The 19,488-nt window shown below is 37.9% G+C and overlaps 1 protein-coding gene across 1 annotated transcript in view; it reads right to left on the bottom strand.

Moving 5' to 3' along the window:
- LOC134225008 (uncharacterized) overlaps nucleotides 1–19,488 on the bottom strand; it is a 98,712-nt gene that overhangs the window by 64,456 nt on the left and 14,768 nt on the right. Inside the window, exon 2 of the mRNA XM_062704740.1 lies at nucleotides 192–415. Within this exon, the coding sequence (XP_062560724.1) occupies nucleotides 192–397 (206 nt within the window). The 5' untranslated portion in view covers nucleotides 398–415. The remainder of the gene's footprint in view (nucleotides 1–191; nucleotides 416–19,488) is intronic.

The following is a 19,488-nucleotide window of genomic DNA, read 5'->3' as shown; positions in this document are numbered from 1 at the left end:
AAAGCCTGATCATCCACTTTCATTTATCCACGCTAACTGTCTTTATTGGTGCATACATTACGTGATAAACCCTTAGACCTTTGACCCGTTCGAGGTTGTTTGCTCTCAAGGTAATAGACCCCAAGAGTCCGATATCCGCAGTAGTGCTTTTGTTTTTATTTTCTTAATTTTACCTTAATTATAATACATACCTAAATGCGGCTGCTTGGCAATCTGGTTCTTCACGGCACCACCCTTGACACTCGTATAACGAAAGATTCTTTACACTATAATAGGTCGTTCCTTGAAAATCAAAATCCGTTAACTTTTCAAATGCTATTCGCCCGGCAGCAAAATTTACTGCCAGGCATAGCAGAAAAAATGATGCTATCATATCTTTTGATATAGGCCTTTTCATAACAAATATGAGAAAAATCTGAAAATAAATAAGATAAAAAAAATGGTGTTATATATTTTTATATTTATATTATTTAATATTCTTTTTTGACGAGACTGGATTGCTCTCTTGGCACCCCTATCGTCTCTATAAAAATAAAAAGAATGTATTCTCATTTAAGAATAAACAATGCAATTACTTATATATTTTTGTTTCGAAATAAGTTGGACATATGAGTATAAGTTTTAATGTTTGTAAACCCAAATTGAAAATATAAACATCAAAACCAAACCAGATATGCGCTTCGACAGAATTCTCACTTGAGCCGTCAAATGTTACATCTTCTTCTTCTTCTTCTTCAATGGCTCTCAAGTGGAACTGGGCCTGCTTTGCAACTTTATTCTATTTATATTTTTATATTTTATTCTATTAGCATTTCGTTAGTAAATAATTGAAAGCTTTTCTATGCTCGCCATTGCATGAGTAGGTATCTTGTGTGGCAAGTACAATGGATTCCCTATGCCCAGTGTGTCGAGAATGTTTCCAACCCGAAAACATCATAGCCTGGACCGAGTATCAAACTCGGCATCTCTGGATTGGCAATCCTATCCCTTTGTACGCAAGGCTACTGGAGACCCCAGGTGTTGCATATTTTCTAAAAATCATTAACAAGAGTTCTAACTCATGCATGCACAAGTTTCGTAATTTTTGTGGCTACTATTTCAATCCACATAATTTTATTAATTTTCATGAAAAAAATATAAAAAATAAATGAAAATCAAATCTATACATCAGAATAAAATCTACGTGTAGAAATAGTGGAATAATACATCTGCTGTATAATGTCACACTTCAGAAAGTTAAGCTTAAGTTAGGTCGAATTCCACTGAAAACGAAGATCAAGCGAGGTATGATGGTGTCAATGATCCAAAGAAACTACCAATTTCCCCTCGCGTTGCTAAAACGAGCTCGCTTTTTGCTTCATACTTATTTTAATGGTGGCCCAGTCAGTTCAATTTGCTACATGCTCTTTTCTCTCTGTAACTACCCAAAGGTAAGCAACACAAAGCGCACTGCACTGGAAATTTCTCAACGGTGAGATAGTTTATATTTGACTATTTTTTTTTCCAAACAAGAATCATCGCAATGTAATATATTTTTCATTCTTATTCAAAATTTAAAAAAATACGTTAAATAAATATTTGTAGCGGATCGCAAAATAAATCAGATCTTTTTCACAACATCTAGTGGTTAGTAGTCATAAGATCATTTTTTCTCAACATACCGATTACTAATGGTAATACTAATATGAATTTAGTAAATTTCTAATTCAGTCGAGTTGACAATTGACAAAGTTACTCAGTTCAAAGTTTAACAAAATATTATTAATTCATTAATTTCAGTCAGATTTTCCTAAAAAAGAATTTTATAGAACCTGTTTAAAATTTGGCATTTACAAAATTGGCAAATTCTTAAACGGTTTAAAAATCCTACAAAATTTTAATTATTATTAGGTATATTTTAAATTAGAAGTTCTTACAAATAGATAATTTGCATCAAGTTAAAAACGAATACAAAAAAGAAAAGGGGAAAATAGCTCATATCTAGGTGTCAAATTTTGGATCACGCTATTAGAAAATATATGTGGTTTATATGTTCTCTTGAGTATAACTAAGTCAAAAGAACTTTTCTACATCTCCATCTTCATTAAGGTTGGTATCAGGTGAGGTGTATGAAATAATCAAAAATATTCACCAATAAACACGAAACACTTAATCTAAGAGATTAATACCTGTATTAGATAATGAGCAAATAATATTAATTTCATGATTACAACATATATTACGTTCGTACGAGGGTAACGGCTGTATAATTTAAGTATATGTACCCAAAAACCTATAAATATAATTTTGCACTGACTCTACAATATCAAGGGATATATTCTATGATACGGTGGAAAATTGTTTAATTAAAAAACATGGGAGAGAAATGATACTTCAGACAAAAGTAACTGCCGTAACCCTAGCAGTTCAGAGTGGGTTGACTACTTTCCTCATATTCATCCATTTCAAACTGTTGAGAAGGCAGTACAGTAATAAGTGTGACGCACAGCATTTGAATATCAATTTCTCGCCAGAAATTGAAAATGATGATTTCATGATCCTCTTTCTGTTGGTTTTAGTATTCGTCAATAATAAATGAGTAAATAAGTTTACGAAGTTATTTCGATACCTAATTTAAAGATATTAAATTGGCTTGACGGTGGTTTGATTATAAGTTCAAGCACCATTTTTGTTTGTTATCAGATACATCCAGCTAACGAGAAAACGGGACCAGTAATCATGGTATGTAACCATCTATGAAGCCATCGTTGCAGTCAGTACAGACGGGACAGAAACTGCTGCTAGTTACTGTGTTAGAGCACGAGAAAAGTCAATAAATGGGAGAGAAAATGCTAATAATCGCACAGCCGGTTTTTGGCCCCGGCAGGAAAGGTAAAGAGTATACTGCTTCAATTGTCGGAATTCTGTACACTAGAGAAGCGGGTCAGAGAAAACTGAAATGTAGCACAAACTTAACTCGTGGAGCAACTCATAAAGCTTCTGCCTGCTATCTCCATAGCGGTTTTCCCCTGGCGGCAGTCGAGTGTTTTTATGGGCAATAGTTGCTCTTGCCATTGTGAAGGTTAGCCCCCTACTCAACAAGTTGGTGGTGTACACAAGCCGTTTGCGATTAGTCTAGTAGGTGGGATGGGAAGTGGGATAGAAAGTTATTGTGTTTATCTTGGGAAATATGGTTCATTCTCCCATATATTGTTAGGCTAAGTGACAGCACGCTGTATAATCCAAGGAAAAATTCTGTTAATTGATCGTATCATCTGTATTACGGTATCTTGCTCTGTTTTAGTAAATTAAGTTAGCTGTGGCTGCAAATGGTTGAATAACCCCAAAGTGCTGTAGCATAAAAAGGCCAACATTTCTGGGATGAATTAAGCCCTTGTGAACATAATTAAAAAAGCAATTTCGTATCAATTATGTCACAAAATAAGATAAAAGTACTGATGAAAATACTTATATTTTTTGATACAACTGATGGCCGATTTCACTGTATTTTTATGTTTGATACCTACTTTGGCTCTTGCAATTTTTTCCTGTTCGGATAGTGCTACTGCGACCAGTTATTAGATCTATTGTGGCATTACCCGTATCCTTAGTATAAAAGTGCATGTTGAATTACTCCAGTTCTATTGAGAAGCAATGCAGTATCGGTTTCGATACAGATTTTGTTTTGTTTTCCTAATAAGCTTCAGAAGTAATAAAGTATTGTAACAAGGTCCCGCTATTTAGACTCTTCGCTGAGAGTTATCTCTTTAAAAGCGCCCTTATCAATCAATACTTACTCCTGTTATAAGATATTGAGAAATACAACAGTAAGACTGTTATTTGGCCATGCATCGGAGCCCTAGCCATATCCGTGTCTTGCTTCTAGAATATCACACCACACCAAATCCGAGATTTAGTTCTATTTACAAAACCATTTCAATCTAGAGAATTTGTCAAGTCTCGAGAATTATCGTGTGCTCCTCGAACTTCCAATGCTTACTAGTTCATGAAAAGTTAGTACGTATTCAAACCCCTAACTTGATTTTTTCCAGCAGTTAGTTTAGCCTAAGACAATGAGTCCGAGGTTTTTTAACTAATTGCTAGAAAATTTGTTTCCGCTGCATATAGTTTAGCTTCATACAAGAGGAGTTTGAGTCTTTCAACCATCTGCAAAGTTATTTTTCACTTGTCATAAGACGAGTTTGTACCATCCCATTTAATTCCACCACTTGATTGTATCTTGACAGATACGTATTTCGACTTACGTACGGGGCACTGAAGGTCGTCTTCAGTGTCTCGTACTTGACTCGACTTACGTACGGGGCACTGAAGACGACCTTACTGTTGAGGTCGAAATACGTATCTGTCAAGGTACAATTAAATGGGATGGTACACACTCGTCTCATGACAAGTGAAGACATTCCACTAAAAAGCTCAAATAATTTTCTTAACAAAGTTAGTTTTGTTATACGTTAAAAACTGATATTGATATAGAGGAGTAAATACGATGAATCCTTGAATTACCACAACTTATTGCCCTAGCTTTAAAATGGATTAGGCTAGGGCTCAGTTTGGTAGATCTCACACCGTAAAACACTACGTAAAAGTGATCTACCAGCTTTACGGGACTGGCGCTTGCTACCTTTAGAAGATTACTACCTTTTTTTTCTCGTTCACGTAAAAGATAAATAATCACTACAAAAACGAACTTTTTATAGAAGGTTACGATATCCATAGATGACGACGTGTGATCAAATGTTGTAGACGCATTAACCAACTTGCTTGCTACAAATTGAATTCGACGGGAAATTCAGTTTCATTGTTTGGTTTTGAAAAATGACACAAGCTTATTTCTATGTTGTGTACAACATAGTGTATCCTGAATTCAAGACAAAATTTTCAAAACGACTTATCTGCTTTTGAAAACAAATATTCAAACGGTAGGTGAAGGTTTCCGCTACCTGTTGATGGTGCTGGTTTGCGTAGGAGAGCTATCAGATTCGTCAAATCGACGTTTGAATCTTTGTTTACCAAAGCAGATAAGTCGTTTTGAAAATTTTGTCTTGAATTGTATCTACTAAAAGTAACCTTTCTTTACCCAAGCAAAAGTCTTGTACTAGCAGGTTATCTCCATACAAACGGACGGCCAAAACTACAAAAACGTGATTTCACAGATTGTATACCTTTATTTATCTTATTAAAAAGTAAATAAACTATATTTTCATACGCACTGATTTAAAACTAATTTGAAAATGGTTTTCATTATTGTTAGAGGCGTCAAAGTCGCCCTAGTGAAAAATGTGGAAAAAGTAGAATTCCAAAGATGCGAGAAGCACACAAATCTACACCGTATGATAAGTTCTATTTTATAAGCTACTTGTCTTGTCAGTCAGTCAGTATTCAGTTCAATTTGCTACATGCTCTTTTCTCTCTGTAACTACCCAAAGGTAAGCAACACAAAGCGCACTGCACTGGAAATTTCTCAATAGTGAGATAGTTTATATTTGACTATTTTTTTTTCCAAACAAGAATCATCGCAATGTAATATATTTTTCATTCTTATTTAAAGGTAAAAAAAAATACGTTAAAAAATATTTGTACCGGATCGCAAAATAAATCAGATCTTTTTCACAACATCTAGTGGTTATATATATTATAATAGTCGTAAGATCATTTTTTCTCAACATACCGATTACTAATGGGAATACTAATATGAATTTAGTAAATTTCTTATTCAGTCGAGTTGGCAATTGACAAAGTTACTCAGTTCAAAGTTTACCAAAATATTATTAATTCAATAATTTCAACTAGAGTTAGAAGTACGGAGTCAAAGTGGCCCTAGTGAAAAATGTGGAAAAAGTTGAATTCCAAAAATGCGAAAAGAACACATATCTACACCGTATGATAAGTTCTGTTCAATAAGCTACTTTAATAATCATACTAAAACCAAGGGCCTCATACGCCTGTCACTGGCGAACAAAGCTCGTGTACTCTGCATCGAAGCTTAGAACCGGTGTTAGGGCGCAATCGTTAATGCGAACATTTTTATATTCGGTTAGCTACTGCAAATAAATCCTTTTTCGAGTCCTTATAATCAAGCACGTATCTCAAGCATACCATATCGTCACATTGTTGCATGATTGCGTGTTTAATTTTGATAAAATATCGAAAACAAAAGTGTGCATAAAAATTGCCTCGCCATAACAAAAAGGTGGTAGACAATTAACACTGTTGTTTACAGTTTAGAACCAAATCCAGATGTTGCACATGTTGGGGTAGGGATTCAGTGCTCCGCCTTCTCCCCTGACTAAAACCTTCCCATAGCAAATTTTACGTAATTTGGACGAATTTGACAATAAAAAAAGTCTTGTCACCGCATGTCGCCGCTACATATGTACTACATTTCAGAGTAGCAACAGACCAGGGAGGGATCAGAGAGGGTCGAGAAAGTTTGCACATATTTGCACATTTCCAAGTTAGGGTCATTTGTAAAAAATGTATATTTCGAAGTATTTTTTGCCTTTCTCGTACAACAAAGTTGTACCAGAAGGCTATAATTTCACTCCAAAAGCTAAATTTTGATAGAAGGCTCGGAGACCCATAGTGTTATATACCAATCGACTCAGCTCGAAAAACTGAGCACATGTCTGACTGTGTGTGTGTGTGTGTGTGTGTGTAGCCGGGAATTTTTTATTGTTAAACACGTTTCATATAGAAGGACTTGACCGATTCGAGTGCAACTAGTTTCATTCGACGGAGAAACTTTCCTAGTTGGACACTATTGTTTTTGTTTGCTAATATCTCATGCGGTTTGAATAATATTTCTATTTTTCTTTTATCAGATACGCTGTGTACATGCACATTTTAAATCATTAATCAATTTAGCCGTGACGCAATCCATTACTCTCATAGTTGAGTTGTTTTTAAGCAGCGTAATATAATCGCATCAAAGCTATTAACCGCCTAAATGTAGGCAATTTACGTTGCATTTACCATACTAATTCGAATTCAACACATTGAATCGAGAAAGGCATAATCACCACTGGGGGATAAATTTGGGTTTTTATAAGAAAAGTCAAAAAGAGCACTGATAGTTGAATATGTCCCAACTAATCACGTTTACATGTATTCAATGCTAAAACCCCGTCGTACAAAACTTGTTGTTATTATAGTGTTTTGAATATAATTCTTGAACGCGTTGACCTATAAGGCTCATTTTCCAAGCGAAACACTGGAAGAAGAGACCCGCCGAATCAATGTCTTTTGTAAACGAATCGATTGGGGATATTTTTATTCCTTTTTGGACATACACGCACATGCGAGCAAAACTATGCACCCCAATACGCAGTGAATACATTAGACCTATTCATGTTTTCAAAAAGTATCAAAAATTCAACCGAATCACAATTTTTATGCCAAAATAAGGCTGCTGTAAAATTTTCAGCTAATTCGGATAAAATTTCGAAATGGCTCAAGTCGATTTAGTGCTTTTGGGCAATTTTCAACTTTGTAAAAAATCTAACAAGAGATATAAACGCCAAAAATCATCGCAAAAACCTCTAAACGGAAGCTTTTTGTTTGCTTTACAAGTCTTGTGAACATTGCGATTCGTTCCGTTCACGTTTTTACCATGTTAAAGTTGAAAATTACTTTAGCTTTTAAGTGCATAAAATTACTGTTTCCTTTAAAAGTCGTTGTTTTGTAAATTCTTGAATTAATTTCTAATGTGCTAATCATAAATTTACACGTTAGGATTTCTTCATACAAGTTATTCGAACAAAGAAGCTTTGATTGGATATGTCCGACCATTCACGTTTTCCCACCATCAGTTTTGGTCAAATTTCGTTTTTTCCGACCATTGTGCATTGCTTCGAAAATGTCTATAATTTCATAATTTGTATACGTTACGCAGACCTGTTATGAATTTATCTACTGATGGATGTTATGAATTATGACATAAAATGTATGGTACTGTCCCTATTTTCAAATGATGTGACATGATAATATACTTATTTATCTGATTTGTTTCATTAAACAAAGGGTATTAATTAAGGAACGTGTAGAAGCATGTACAAAATAAATCTTCTCAGTAAAGCAAAAACGTAAAATTTTCAAGGTGTTGAGAATAGTTCATTAGTTTTGTGAAACTGGCGCACTGGCAATTAAATGTGTGGTAATGCCATAGAGTAGAGTGGGACAAGAGTATGCAGATAGTTTTCAATCGATCATTTGGCTCTTATGAAGAGAGCTTCTGCATATCAAATCAATGTCGATGATTCATATACTCTTTCTATATGTTACCCAGTGGAACAAATATTGAAATTATTCAGATTCATTTTAGTAGAACCTTTATTGCAAGACAAGTGAAAAACGTGCGCATCGGGTGGGGTAAGAGTACGCATTTATTCAATCATGTGTTTTAAGTATATATTACCACAAATAAGAGTTAATATCATTTAATTGATGATTAATGAACATTTATTTATTTTATTTAGTTAACATCTAAACAGATAACACTGAATCAACAATTTGACGCCACAATGCACGGTTCGAGGCCGCATCTCTCCATCCTCGGATACGCCCCACGCTCGCCAAGTCGTTCTGCACCTGGTCTGCCCATCTCGCTCGCTGCGCTCCACGCCGTCTCGTACCTGCCGGATCGGAAGCGAACACCATCTTTGCAGGGTTGCTGTCCGGCATTCTTGCAACATGTCCTGCCCATCGTACCCTTCCGGCTTTAGCTACCTTCTGGATACTGGGTTCGCCGTAGAGTTGGGCGAGCTCATGGTTCATTCTTCGCCGCCACACACCGTCTTCTTGCACACCGCCAAAGATGGTCCTAAGCACCCGTCTCTCGAATACTCCGAGTGCTTGCAAGTCCTCCTCGAGCATTGTCCATGTTTCATGTCCGTAGAGGACTACCGGTCTTATTAACGTCTTGTACATGACACATTTGGTGCGGTGGCGAATCTTTTTCGACCGCAGTTTCTTCTGGAGCCCGTAGTAGGCCCGACTTCCACAGATGATGCGCCTTCGTATTTCACGACTAACGTTGTTGTCAGCCGTTAGCAAGGATCCGAGGTAGACGAATTCCTCGACCACCTCGAAGGTATCCCCGTCTATCGTAACACTGCTTCCCAGGCGGGCCCTGTCGCGCTCGGTTCCGCCCACAAGCATGTACTTTGTCTTTGACGCATTCACCACCAGTCCAACTTTTGTTGCTTCACGTTTCAGGCGGGTGTACAGTTCTGCCATCTTTGCAAATGTTCGGCCGACAATGTCCATGTCATCCGCGAAGCAAATAAATTGGCTGGATCTGTTGAAAATCGTACCCCGGCTGTTACACCCGGCTCTCCGCATGACACCTTCTAGCGCAATGTTGAACAAAAGGCACGAAAGTCCATCACCTTGTCTTAGTCCCCGGCGCGATTCGAACGAACTGGAGTGTTCGCCCGAAATCTTCACACAGTTTTGCACACCATCCACCGTTGCTTTGATCAGTCTGGTAAGCTTCCCAGGGAAGCTGTTCTCGTCCATAATTTTCCATAGCTCTACGCGGTCTATACTGTCGTATGCCGCCTTGAAATCAACGAACAGATGGTGCGTTGGGACCTGGTATTCACGGCATTTTTGAAGGATTTGCCGTACAGTAAAGATCTGGTCCGTTGTCGAGCGGCCGTCAACGAAGCCGGCTTGATAACTTCCCACGAACTCGTTCACTAATGGTGACAGACGACGGAAGATGATCTGGGATATCACTTTGTAGGCGGCATTAAGGATGGTGATCGCTCGAAAGTTCTCACACTCCAGTTTGTCGCCTTTCTTGTAGATGGGGCATATAACCCCTTCCTTCCACTCCTCCGGTAGCTGTTCGGTTTCCCAGATTCTGACTATCAGTTTGTGCAGGCAAGTGGCCAGCTTTTCCGGGCCCATCTTGATGAGCTCAGCTCCGATACCATCCTTACCAGCTGCTTTATTGATCTTTAGCTGTTGAATGGCATCCTTAACTTCCCTCAAGGTGGGGGCTGGTTGGCTTCCATCGTCCGCTGAACTGACGTAGTCATCTCCTCCGCTGCCTTGACTTTCACTGCCTGTACTCTCAGCGCCATTCAGATGTTCCTCGTAGTGCTGCTTCCACCTTTCGATCACCACACGTTCGTCCGTCAAGATGCTCCCATCCTTATCCCGGCACATTTCGGCTCGCGGCACGAAGCCTTTGCGGGATGCGTTGAGCTTCTGATAGAACTTGCGTGTATCTTGAGAACGGCACAGCTGTTCCATCTCCTCGCACTCCTCTTCTTCCAGGCGGCGTTTCTTCTCCTGAAAAAGGCGGGTCTGCTGTCTCCGCTTCCGTCTATAACGTTCCACGTTCTGCCGGGTACCTTGCTGCAGCGCGACCGCCCGCGCTGCGTCCTTCTCCTCCAGAATCTGTCTGCACTCTTCGTCGAACCAATCGTTCCGTCGACTTCGACCCATATACCCGACGTTGTTCTCCGCTGCGTCGTTAATGGCTGCTTTAACTGTACTCCAACAGTCCTCAAGAGGGGCCCCATCGAGCTCACCCTCTTCCGGCAACGCTGCCTCGAGATGCTGCGCGTATGGAGTGGCGACATCAGGTTGCTTCAGTCGCTCTAGGTCGTACCGCGGCGGTCGTCGGTACCGAACATTGTTGATGACGGATAGTTTTGGGCGCAGTTTAACCATCACCAGATAGTGGTCCGAGTCGATGTTAGCGCCACGATATGTCCTGACGTCGATAATGTCGGAGAAGTGCCGTCCATCAATCAGAACGTGGTCGATTTGTGATTCTGTCTGCAGTGGTGATCTCCAGGTGTACCGATACGGGAGGCTGTGTTGGAAGTAGGTGCTACGAATGGCCATATTCTTGGAGGCGGCGAAATCAATTAGTCGTAGGCCGTTTTCGTTCGTCAGCCGGTGAGCGCTGAACTTTCCAATAGTCGGTCTAAACTCCTCCTCTTGGCCAACCTGAGCGTTCAAATCTCCTATGATGATTTTGCCACACATTCTTTCATTGATCGGCCACCACCCGATCACGCGCCTTTGCATATCGCCCATCACTATGAAAGCTGTTCCCAGCTCGTGTGTGTTGCCGCAGCTCTGGTAGATGGTATGATTACCTCTAAACGTTCGCACCATTGATCCCTTCCAACAAACCTCCTGCAGCGCTACGATGCCGAATCCACGGTCCTTGAGCACATCGGCGAGTATGCGTGTGCTCCCGATGAAGTTGAGAGATTTGCAGTTCCACGAACCGAGTTTCCAATCGCTAGTCCCTTTTCGTCGCAGTGGTCTTCGCCGATGGTTCCGGTTCGTACTCTCTTGTTGATTGTTCGTTGCTTATGATTTTTAAAGGCTGGCTTGCAGGGCCTGACACCAAACCCCCTAAATTTCCGGAGGACCATTCCTCCTTATTTCCGGTGGACCATGGTGCACAGTTTCACTTAGAGTCCCTCGCTGGCACTCGGACGATGATCAGCCGCCCCTAACATGGAGAACAGACGCTGTTGTGAGCCGATCCTGACATGGAGAACAGACGCTCAATAAGATTTGCACCTCCGGAGAGGAGCAAGTCCCCTTCCCTGTCAGCATACGATGATAGTTCCCACCGGGGTTGGTTACCCGATCTTCCCTAAGGTTGCTCGTATCCCGGCCAGCACCGCGGGGAGGTAGGGATAGGAGTTGCTGGGTAAGAGGCTAAGGACCGCGAGATGGGGTCTATTTTATTCCTTCAGGTACGCGAAGTACCAATGGTACGCTTTACCCAGCATTTGCCGTGCCGTGAACATTTATTAGGGAATGTTTAAAGATTACGTAACTCTTAAAGGGGGAGGGGGTCCTAGAAATGTGCACTTTCATACGAAAAACGATTGTTTTTTTATATACAAAAAACAACAGAGATAAAAATATATCAGGTTTCGCGTGGCGTAAACAAGGTAATTTTTCTTAAAGAAAGTCCACAAATCACGTAACGTAAGATTTGGCTATTTAATAACCCTTCTCTCTATCTTAAACTTTTTGTATGAATCCTCTAAAAATTATATGGATCGTCATACATCTCGCAACCCCTTCCAGCTAAACGTTGCGTAATCTATGGGTGTTTCTTTTGATTAAATGAAATAATTTAGATGAAATTGTGTTTTCGTACTATGTTTAGGTGTACAGCAAGTCCTAATACAATTTCATTGTTTCGCTTCAGTGCTTTGTTCGCTAAGCCCTTCCTAACACCGAACTACTTCAACTTATCCTTAAAACTTGTGATAATTTTCGATTTCTGTCCCTATTTTCTTAGATGTGGATCTTTACGCTTTGGAAGAAGTTTTATTACGGCCGGAGATACGTTCCTGTTCCTGCGTACTTTTACCCAACAGTCCCAAAATTTATTCAAGTCATCCATTCGGCTTCTTGGAAAACCAACCTGGTGTTGGTGTTCTGCACCATAAATACTTTATATAAAAGTATATACAAATGGTATAATGTTAACCTGATTGAACGTATATATGGTAATGAAATACTAGTTGTGGAAACATAATTATTAATTATTTTTAGCAAAATGACCAAACAATTATCTAACTTCATATCTCCCTTTATGTTTATTCAAATCGATCACAATTACACATGATAATAGTTGGCCAGAATACATGTCAAACTGATGCAGTGCTGCTAGTTAATCTTTTTTTATTACTTCAAAAAATCGAAAATGTACTCTTGCCCCACCCTACTCTATACTTCCACAAGGAAGCAATAAATTAAGATTGGACAAGTTTAGAGTTGTGATGGAATCGGTTGCTGGAAAATTGAATTGAAACTAGTTTGTAAGTTAATTATATGAATATCATTAGTTTAATAATTATAAACGGCTGCTTATATTTTAACTTTGAAGCTGTGCAAAATGAACACTGCTTTCAAAACAGTTTATTTCGAGCCAGAGAAAAACCATCACAGGAATTCCAAAAATGTTTTTAGTGCACGTTAGAGAGCAAATGTATGTATACATAGAATGTATTGAAACATAAATAAATCAATAATTCACATGTATGTGTGCGTATGTTTGCAAATTTTCAAATTTACTACCATATAAATCTCACATATTTGTATAATATCAAACATGATAATTTTACAAAATTAGGCGAATACATGTTATTACTCAGTTTCATTTCAGTTCGAGGATCGATTAAGTTAGAACTAGAATATTTAATATCTAGGTTTCGGAAATTACGAGTATACTATTACCGTTACGAAAGTTACTAACAATGTCACAACAGCTATTCAATCAGACGAGTACCTGATAGACAGGTACCTTGACTTTCATTCGTTTTATTGTCAGTCCGCCCCTGTAATCCGCCTATTGTAGGGCAATTTTTCGAAAAAAAAAACGAACGATGCTTCAAAGCATGTTTATTTTCGATGTCATAACTTGCAACATCGACTATAGGGGGCTGTATGAGTTTCTTTGTAATTTACACAATAAAATCTTCAGAATTTTCACGGGAAATTATTTTGAACTTGAACGATTTTTTTTTTTAATTTGCAGAAGTCTAAACGTCTTTGAAATTTCCAGAGGATTTTTTTTGTGATTTGCAAGTTGCCGAGCGAAATTTTATGACTTTTATTTATTAGACTCTTCTTATTATTATTATTGACATTCTATCCTCCACTGTGACATTGCCCTCTCGCTGCTTAGTGTACATTCAGCACTATCACAGTTATTACTCGCGAGGTTTCTGACCCAAGTTACCATTTTTGCATCGTATATCATGACGCTAACACGATGATAAAAGAAAGTCACAATTTCCAAACCGAAAATTGCCTAGACCGGCACCGGGAATCAAACCCAGCCACCCTCAGCATGGTCTTGCTTTATAGCCGCGCATCTTACCGCTAGGCTTAGGAGGGCCCCCTTCCTAAACAGACGGTGTTCAATAAATAAAAAAGATTATTTATAAAATTTATATTCCCCAAATGAAAAAAATATACGTAGTAAAAAATACAATTTATGTCTTATTTTTTATGCTGAAATCATCCTACTAAATATGATGAGACCAACATCGCTGGGGAACTATATAACAATATATCTAATTACCTCATCGAAACTATCACCATATTATAAAACGTGATGTGAATGGTATCAATTGTTATACTTATAAGTGCTTTTCGTTCGATTAAAAAAATCCATCAGGTCATTGCATGTTAATGTAACATCAGATTTGCTTTATTTATTTTCTTTGTTTTGTATAAGATGCCACGGTTGAACTTTCCGCTAACAGAGCCTTCACCTTTTGCTGCTGTCATACTGACTATTGTATGAGAAAATGTGCACAGCATTAGCATTTTTGCTACTCTTCGTAGACACAGTTCGAGCTAACCCTGTCCTTGAAAGCACATGGCACGGCCATCAAAGCCCTGAATGTGAGGTCAATTACATCTGCGGTATGATTCAAAGAATTGGAAAACATGTATATTGAAATCCATTAGGAAATTTTATTCATGGGCATACACACCTATTATGAAGTATAAAGATAATCTGTGTGTATAATAAATATAAATTATAAATAAATTTGGCATTTTTGAATATTATTATATATATATTAAGGTGGCTCAAAAAACACTTTTTCAAATTTTTTGATGGGCCGCCTTCTTATTCGGTTCTATTTGATGCCCTGATGCTCTGGACAAAATTTCAGCCAAATCGGTCAACGTTGGGGCGGTGCTAAACTCGTTGGAAGTTTATATGCAAAAATGTATGCAGAAACATCGAAAAACAGTTATTTGCAGTTGGACGGTACAATTTACGATGAAGAACTATGATACCCATTCAGTTCTCGTACAGAATGTTATGCTGAAAACCGCGGGAAGATTAGAATTTATTAGGCAAAGATATTAGCATTTTACTGGAGTGTTGTATGGGTGAATTTATTTCTTTTCAAAGGTAAAAGAAACGAAATTTGCTCGAACCTCACTGCAGAGAAATGCTAATAACTCCGCCGGGCAAACAATAATCTTTTCGCGGTTTTCAGCATAACATTCTGTATTAAATTCTTCAAGATCTGGATCAGTATCATAGTTCTTCATTGTAAATTGTGCCGTCTAACTGCAAATCACTGTTTTTATATGTTTCTGCATACTTTTCTGCATATAAACTTTCAACAAGTTTAGTACCGCCCAAACGTTGACCGATTTGGCTAAAATTTTGTCCAGAGCATTAGGGCATCAAATAGAACTGAATAAGAGGGCGGCCTATAGGAAAATTGAAAAAGTTTTTCCATACTAATTTGAGCCACCCTAATATATATATATATATATATATATATATATATATATATATATATATATATATATATATATATATATATTATTATAAATTATTATATTTATTTTATTTATTATTAAAATATAATTTTTATAATAATGCAAGCATATTGCTTATGAACGATTCTCTGATAAATTCGAGGGTCAATATTTTTGTATTTTTATTAGACTAAAATTTTGCATATGCCGTACATTTAAGTACGAAAAATGACATTATGATGCAAATTATATTGTTTGGTAAAAAAAGAATGGATATGAAAAATTGCATCTTTAAGCAAGCAGGCACAATTACTTGTATATACTAAAAATCTATATAAAAATTATTTTATTAAGAGCAAAGTATAAAACATAAATTTCTTACTATTACTAGAAGTACCGAATTAAAAATATATTCTAACGCGTTCTATCTGTCTCTTATTTTCACTAACTTCGTTGAGTGACTTGATTGGCAAAACCATACTCTTTTGAACCCAGCATCTACTACATAGGAACCATAGAGGGGTTATGTATAACGCATTGCTCCGTAACAGTACCCTCGATATGAGGTACTGAGTTGATAGTCTTCATTGAAAACTCCTTAATGTGTTTCAGTTAGCCTTGCGAAATAAGGCGTAGGATTTCCAATTCGGAGATGGCGCGTTCGATTCTTGGTCTGGTTAAGAATGTTTTCGGGTGGAAAAACATTCTCGACTCCCTGGGCATAGTGTATCCATTGCACTTGCAACACAAGAAACATACTCAGGCAGTGGCGGGCATAGAAAAGCTAACTGAGGAAATGCTAAATGAATATTAACTTGAAAAGCAGGCCATGTTCCATTTGGAATGTAGAGCCATTGAAGAAGAAGAATTAATGCCTTCTTAAAATAAACGCTTTTCCCGGTAGAATACATAGGAGATAATGCCTTCTTTAGATGAATGCATTTGCCCGGTACACGGAAAACATAGGAAGTAATGCCATTTTTTAAATGAACGCATTTACCCGGTTAAAAGCGAACAGAGTTGATAATGTCTTCTTTTAATGAACTCAAATGCCCCCGATATAAAGCGAACAGGGTTGATAACGCTTTCTTCAAATGAACGTGTTTACCCGGTTTAGGGCAAACAGAGTTCTTAAGATGGACACATTTGCAATTTATAAGGCATACAAAGTTGGTAATACCTTCTTTTTATGAACGCATTTACCATAGGAGATAAAGCCTTCTTTAAATGAACGCTTTTGCTAGGTTGAATGCGAACAGAGATAATAATGCCTTGTTGAGAGGAATGTATTTTCCCGCTTTTGTCAGGTAGAATACATAGGAGATAATACCTTCTTCAGATGAATGCATTTGTCTGGTACAAGGCAAACACAGGAAGTAATGCCATTTTTAAATTAACGCATTTTCCCGGTTAAAGACAAACATAGTTAATAATGCCTTCTTTTAATGAACGCATTTGACCGATTTAAAGCAAACAGAGTTGAAACTACTTGCTATTTAAAAACGTTTTGCCCGGTATGTGGCGAACAGAAGAGATAACACCTCCTTTAAATGATCGCGTTTGCATGGTATTACGAAACTATGTCTATTCCTTGCCAAGTGAGGAACAAGCATATTCGACGAACAGAAGAGATCCTCTCATTATAGGGTCTTGTTGCCATGCCCTTCTTGTCACAGTAAGGTTTATCGCCGGTAAATTTCAGAAGCAACTTTTCTATCCCTTCTTGTCTGCTTCTTATTGGCATTACATCCCCACACTGGGACAAAGCCGCCTCGCAGCTTAGTGTTCATTAAGCACTTCCACAGTTATTACCTGCGAGTTACCATTTTTGCATTCGTATATCATGAGGCTAACACGATGATACTTTTATGCCCAGGGAAGTCGAGACAATTTACAATCCGAAAATTGCCTAGACCGGCACCGGGAATCGAACCCAGCAACCCTCAGCATGGTCTTGCTTTGTAGCCGCGCGTCTTACCCCTTTATTCTGTTTAAATACATGTTCGCGAGCCGTCTCAAGCCCAGTCGACGTTGGTTGAAATTTCCTCCAGCTCCTGCATTGAGCATGAGAACGTGCTGCGAAATTCTCACCTCATGCTGCAGCTTTAACAGTCTTCAAAGGTAGCACATAATATGTAACGGGGTTGGAACGAGAATTATTCGTTCTTTACTGTTTTCAAACAGTTGTAGTTTGATGAAACGAATCGCGAGTCCAACGCGGTAAACTTTGTAAAAGGACTATCGGATCGAAAAATAAGTACGGATCTAGGGGAACTGCTCCATGAATTCATACCATGTACCAAAATCAATACCATTCGAAAACAAAGAATTGGTGCGCAAATTGTTTTATTTTCATTTTTGTGATTTTTTTTCAGCGGTGAGCACGCCGGATAACAACAAAACACGACACAAATTGAGCCTAAATTACCTGTTTTGTGAATGTTATTGATATAGGAGCATGTTATTAATAATAGAACAGATATCCTACGATAAAAATTCTCGTAAAAATTGTGTAATACTCGACTGTTACCCTGCTATTAAATAAGTCGTAAAACAAGTAAAAACCATTCACATGAATTATAAAAAAATATATTAATTAAATTTTTTCTTCAGTTATATAAACTATAAACTTGAAATCAGGACTAATACGGGGTAGTATCCTACTCAGGGTAATGGCATTCGGGGTAGGAACTCCGATGGCAGGTAATGGCATTAATGGGAATGGAATTATAAGTAGTGTCATAGAGTCGAGATGGTTCCTTCTTTCAATTCAGGAATTTGCTTGGTTTAAGGCACGGGAAGACATTTCCCTTCTTTCAAAGCATGGAGACGGCAATAGACGACATAATTTCTTCCTTCAATTCAGGCATTCTCTCAGCTTAAGGAAAAGGAAGTAATTATACCTTCTTTCAAAGGATGCATTTGCCCAGCAGAAGCCAGAGTGGATATGACTCCTTCTTTCAATTCAAGCATTTGATTCACTCGGTTCAATGCAATGGGAAATATGATCCTATCTTAGAAACCGTTTTCTAATAAATGGGAGAAATGGGCAAGTTACATGAAAAACAAAAGAAGCCACCAATGTCAATTCAAATTAATGCTGACTTATCTTGCTGGTAAGTGCGTCAACATTTAAAATTGTCTAGTTTTGACAGGAAGCTCTTTATTCTTAATTTGTCACGCCGTACAATCCCGTTTTCAATTATCATGTATTACTTATATGAAGGAAACCACGTAACTGAACGGCTCAACAAATCTTACTTATCCATTACACTACTCAAATAACAATTATGCCAAATAACCCTATGCCAAATGACCTTATGCCAAACGTAAGGAAATGTAAGGAAAACTTAAATGGGTACTAGATCCAAAAAAGCTCGTTGTTATGAAAAACGACAACAAAACTTTTTGCTCGGGTGTTCATGTAAATTGACCCTTAAAATTTATATTCCTGCTCAGTGGCGTAGCCACGGGGGTGGTTTTGGACATAACCCCCCCCCCCAGAGACAACATTTTTAGAAGATTTTTTTTTTTCGAAAAAAAAAATGTTCGGAACCCCCCCCCCCAAACCAATTTTCTGGCTACGCCACTGTTCCTGCTGATGCAGGGTAAAAATATGAGACTACCCTACTGCCCATGATCTCATAGTTGACGTATCAACCATTCGAAACTTCAATGAATTTCATTAATTATGCTTTTACTAGAATAATTCAACCGCTGCAACATCGATACGTTACTAAAGTCACTAGATATAAAGTCTGGCGAAGACACTGACAGGTCACCAATCGAACTGTCATTTGCGGGATTCAATCGAACATGACGCTTCAAATGGGCTTGAACCAATGGAGAGTATTGAGATAGTGCTGATAAATATAGTGGAACATTATTCCAAAAAAAATTAAAAGCTAGAGTCCAAGGAAAAAGGTAGAGGAATTTGTTCTGGGATTTAAATTTTATTTGATTTTTCGCGAATAAAATTTGGAAAAAGTGTTTGTGCTTTGTGAAAGCAACTTATGAAAGCTGATAATCGTGCGAGAGCTTGAACTTTTTCAAGCGCTGCCAAAATCTAACAAGATTGTTTTCTGATTGGAAAATCTCACGGTTTTCACTCCGCCAGACTTTATATCTAGTGACTTTATACGTTACTTGCTCCAAGCCTCATTTAAGTGATTACGGGTTAAAATGTTTTAAATTTTCGATGTG

This window comes from Armigeres subalbatus, chromosome 3 (genome assembly GCF_024139115.2).
Source record: "Armigeres subalbatus isolate Guangzhou_Male chromosome 3, GZ_Asu_2, whole genome shotgun sequence".
Lineage (NCBI taxonomy): Eukaryota > Metazoa > Arthropoda > Insecta > Diptera > Culicidae > Armigeres > Armigeres subalbatus.
Note: the sequence above shows the minus strand (reverse complement) of the source record. Positions and strands in the feature narration are given on the sequence as shown.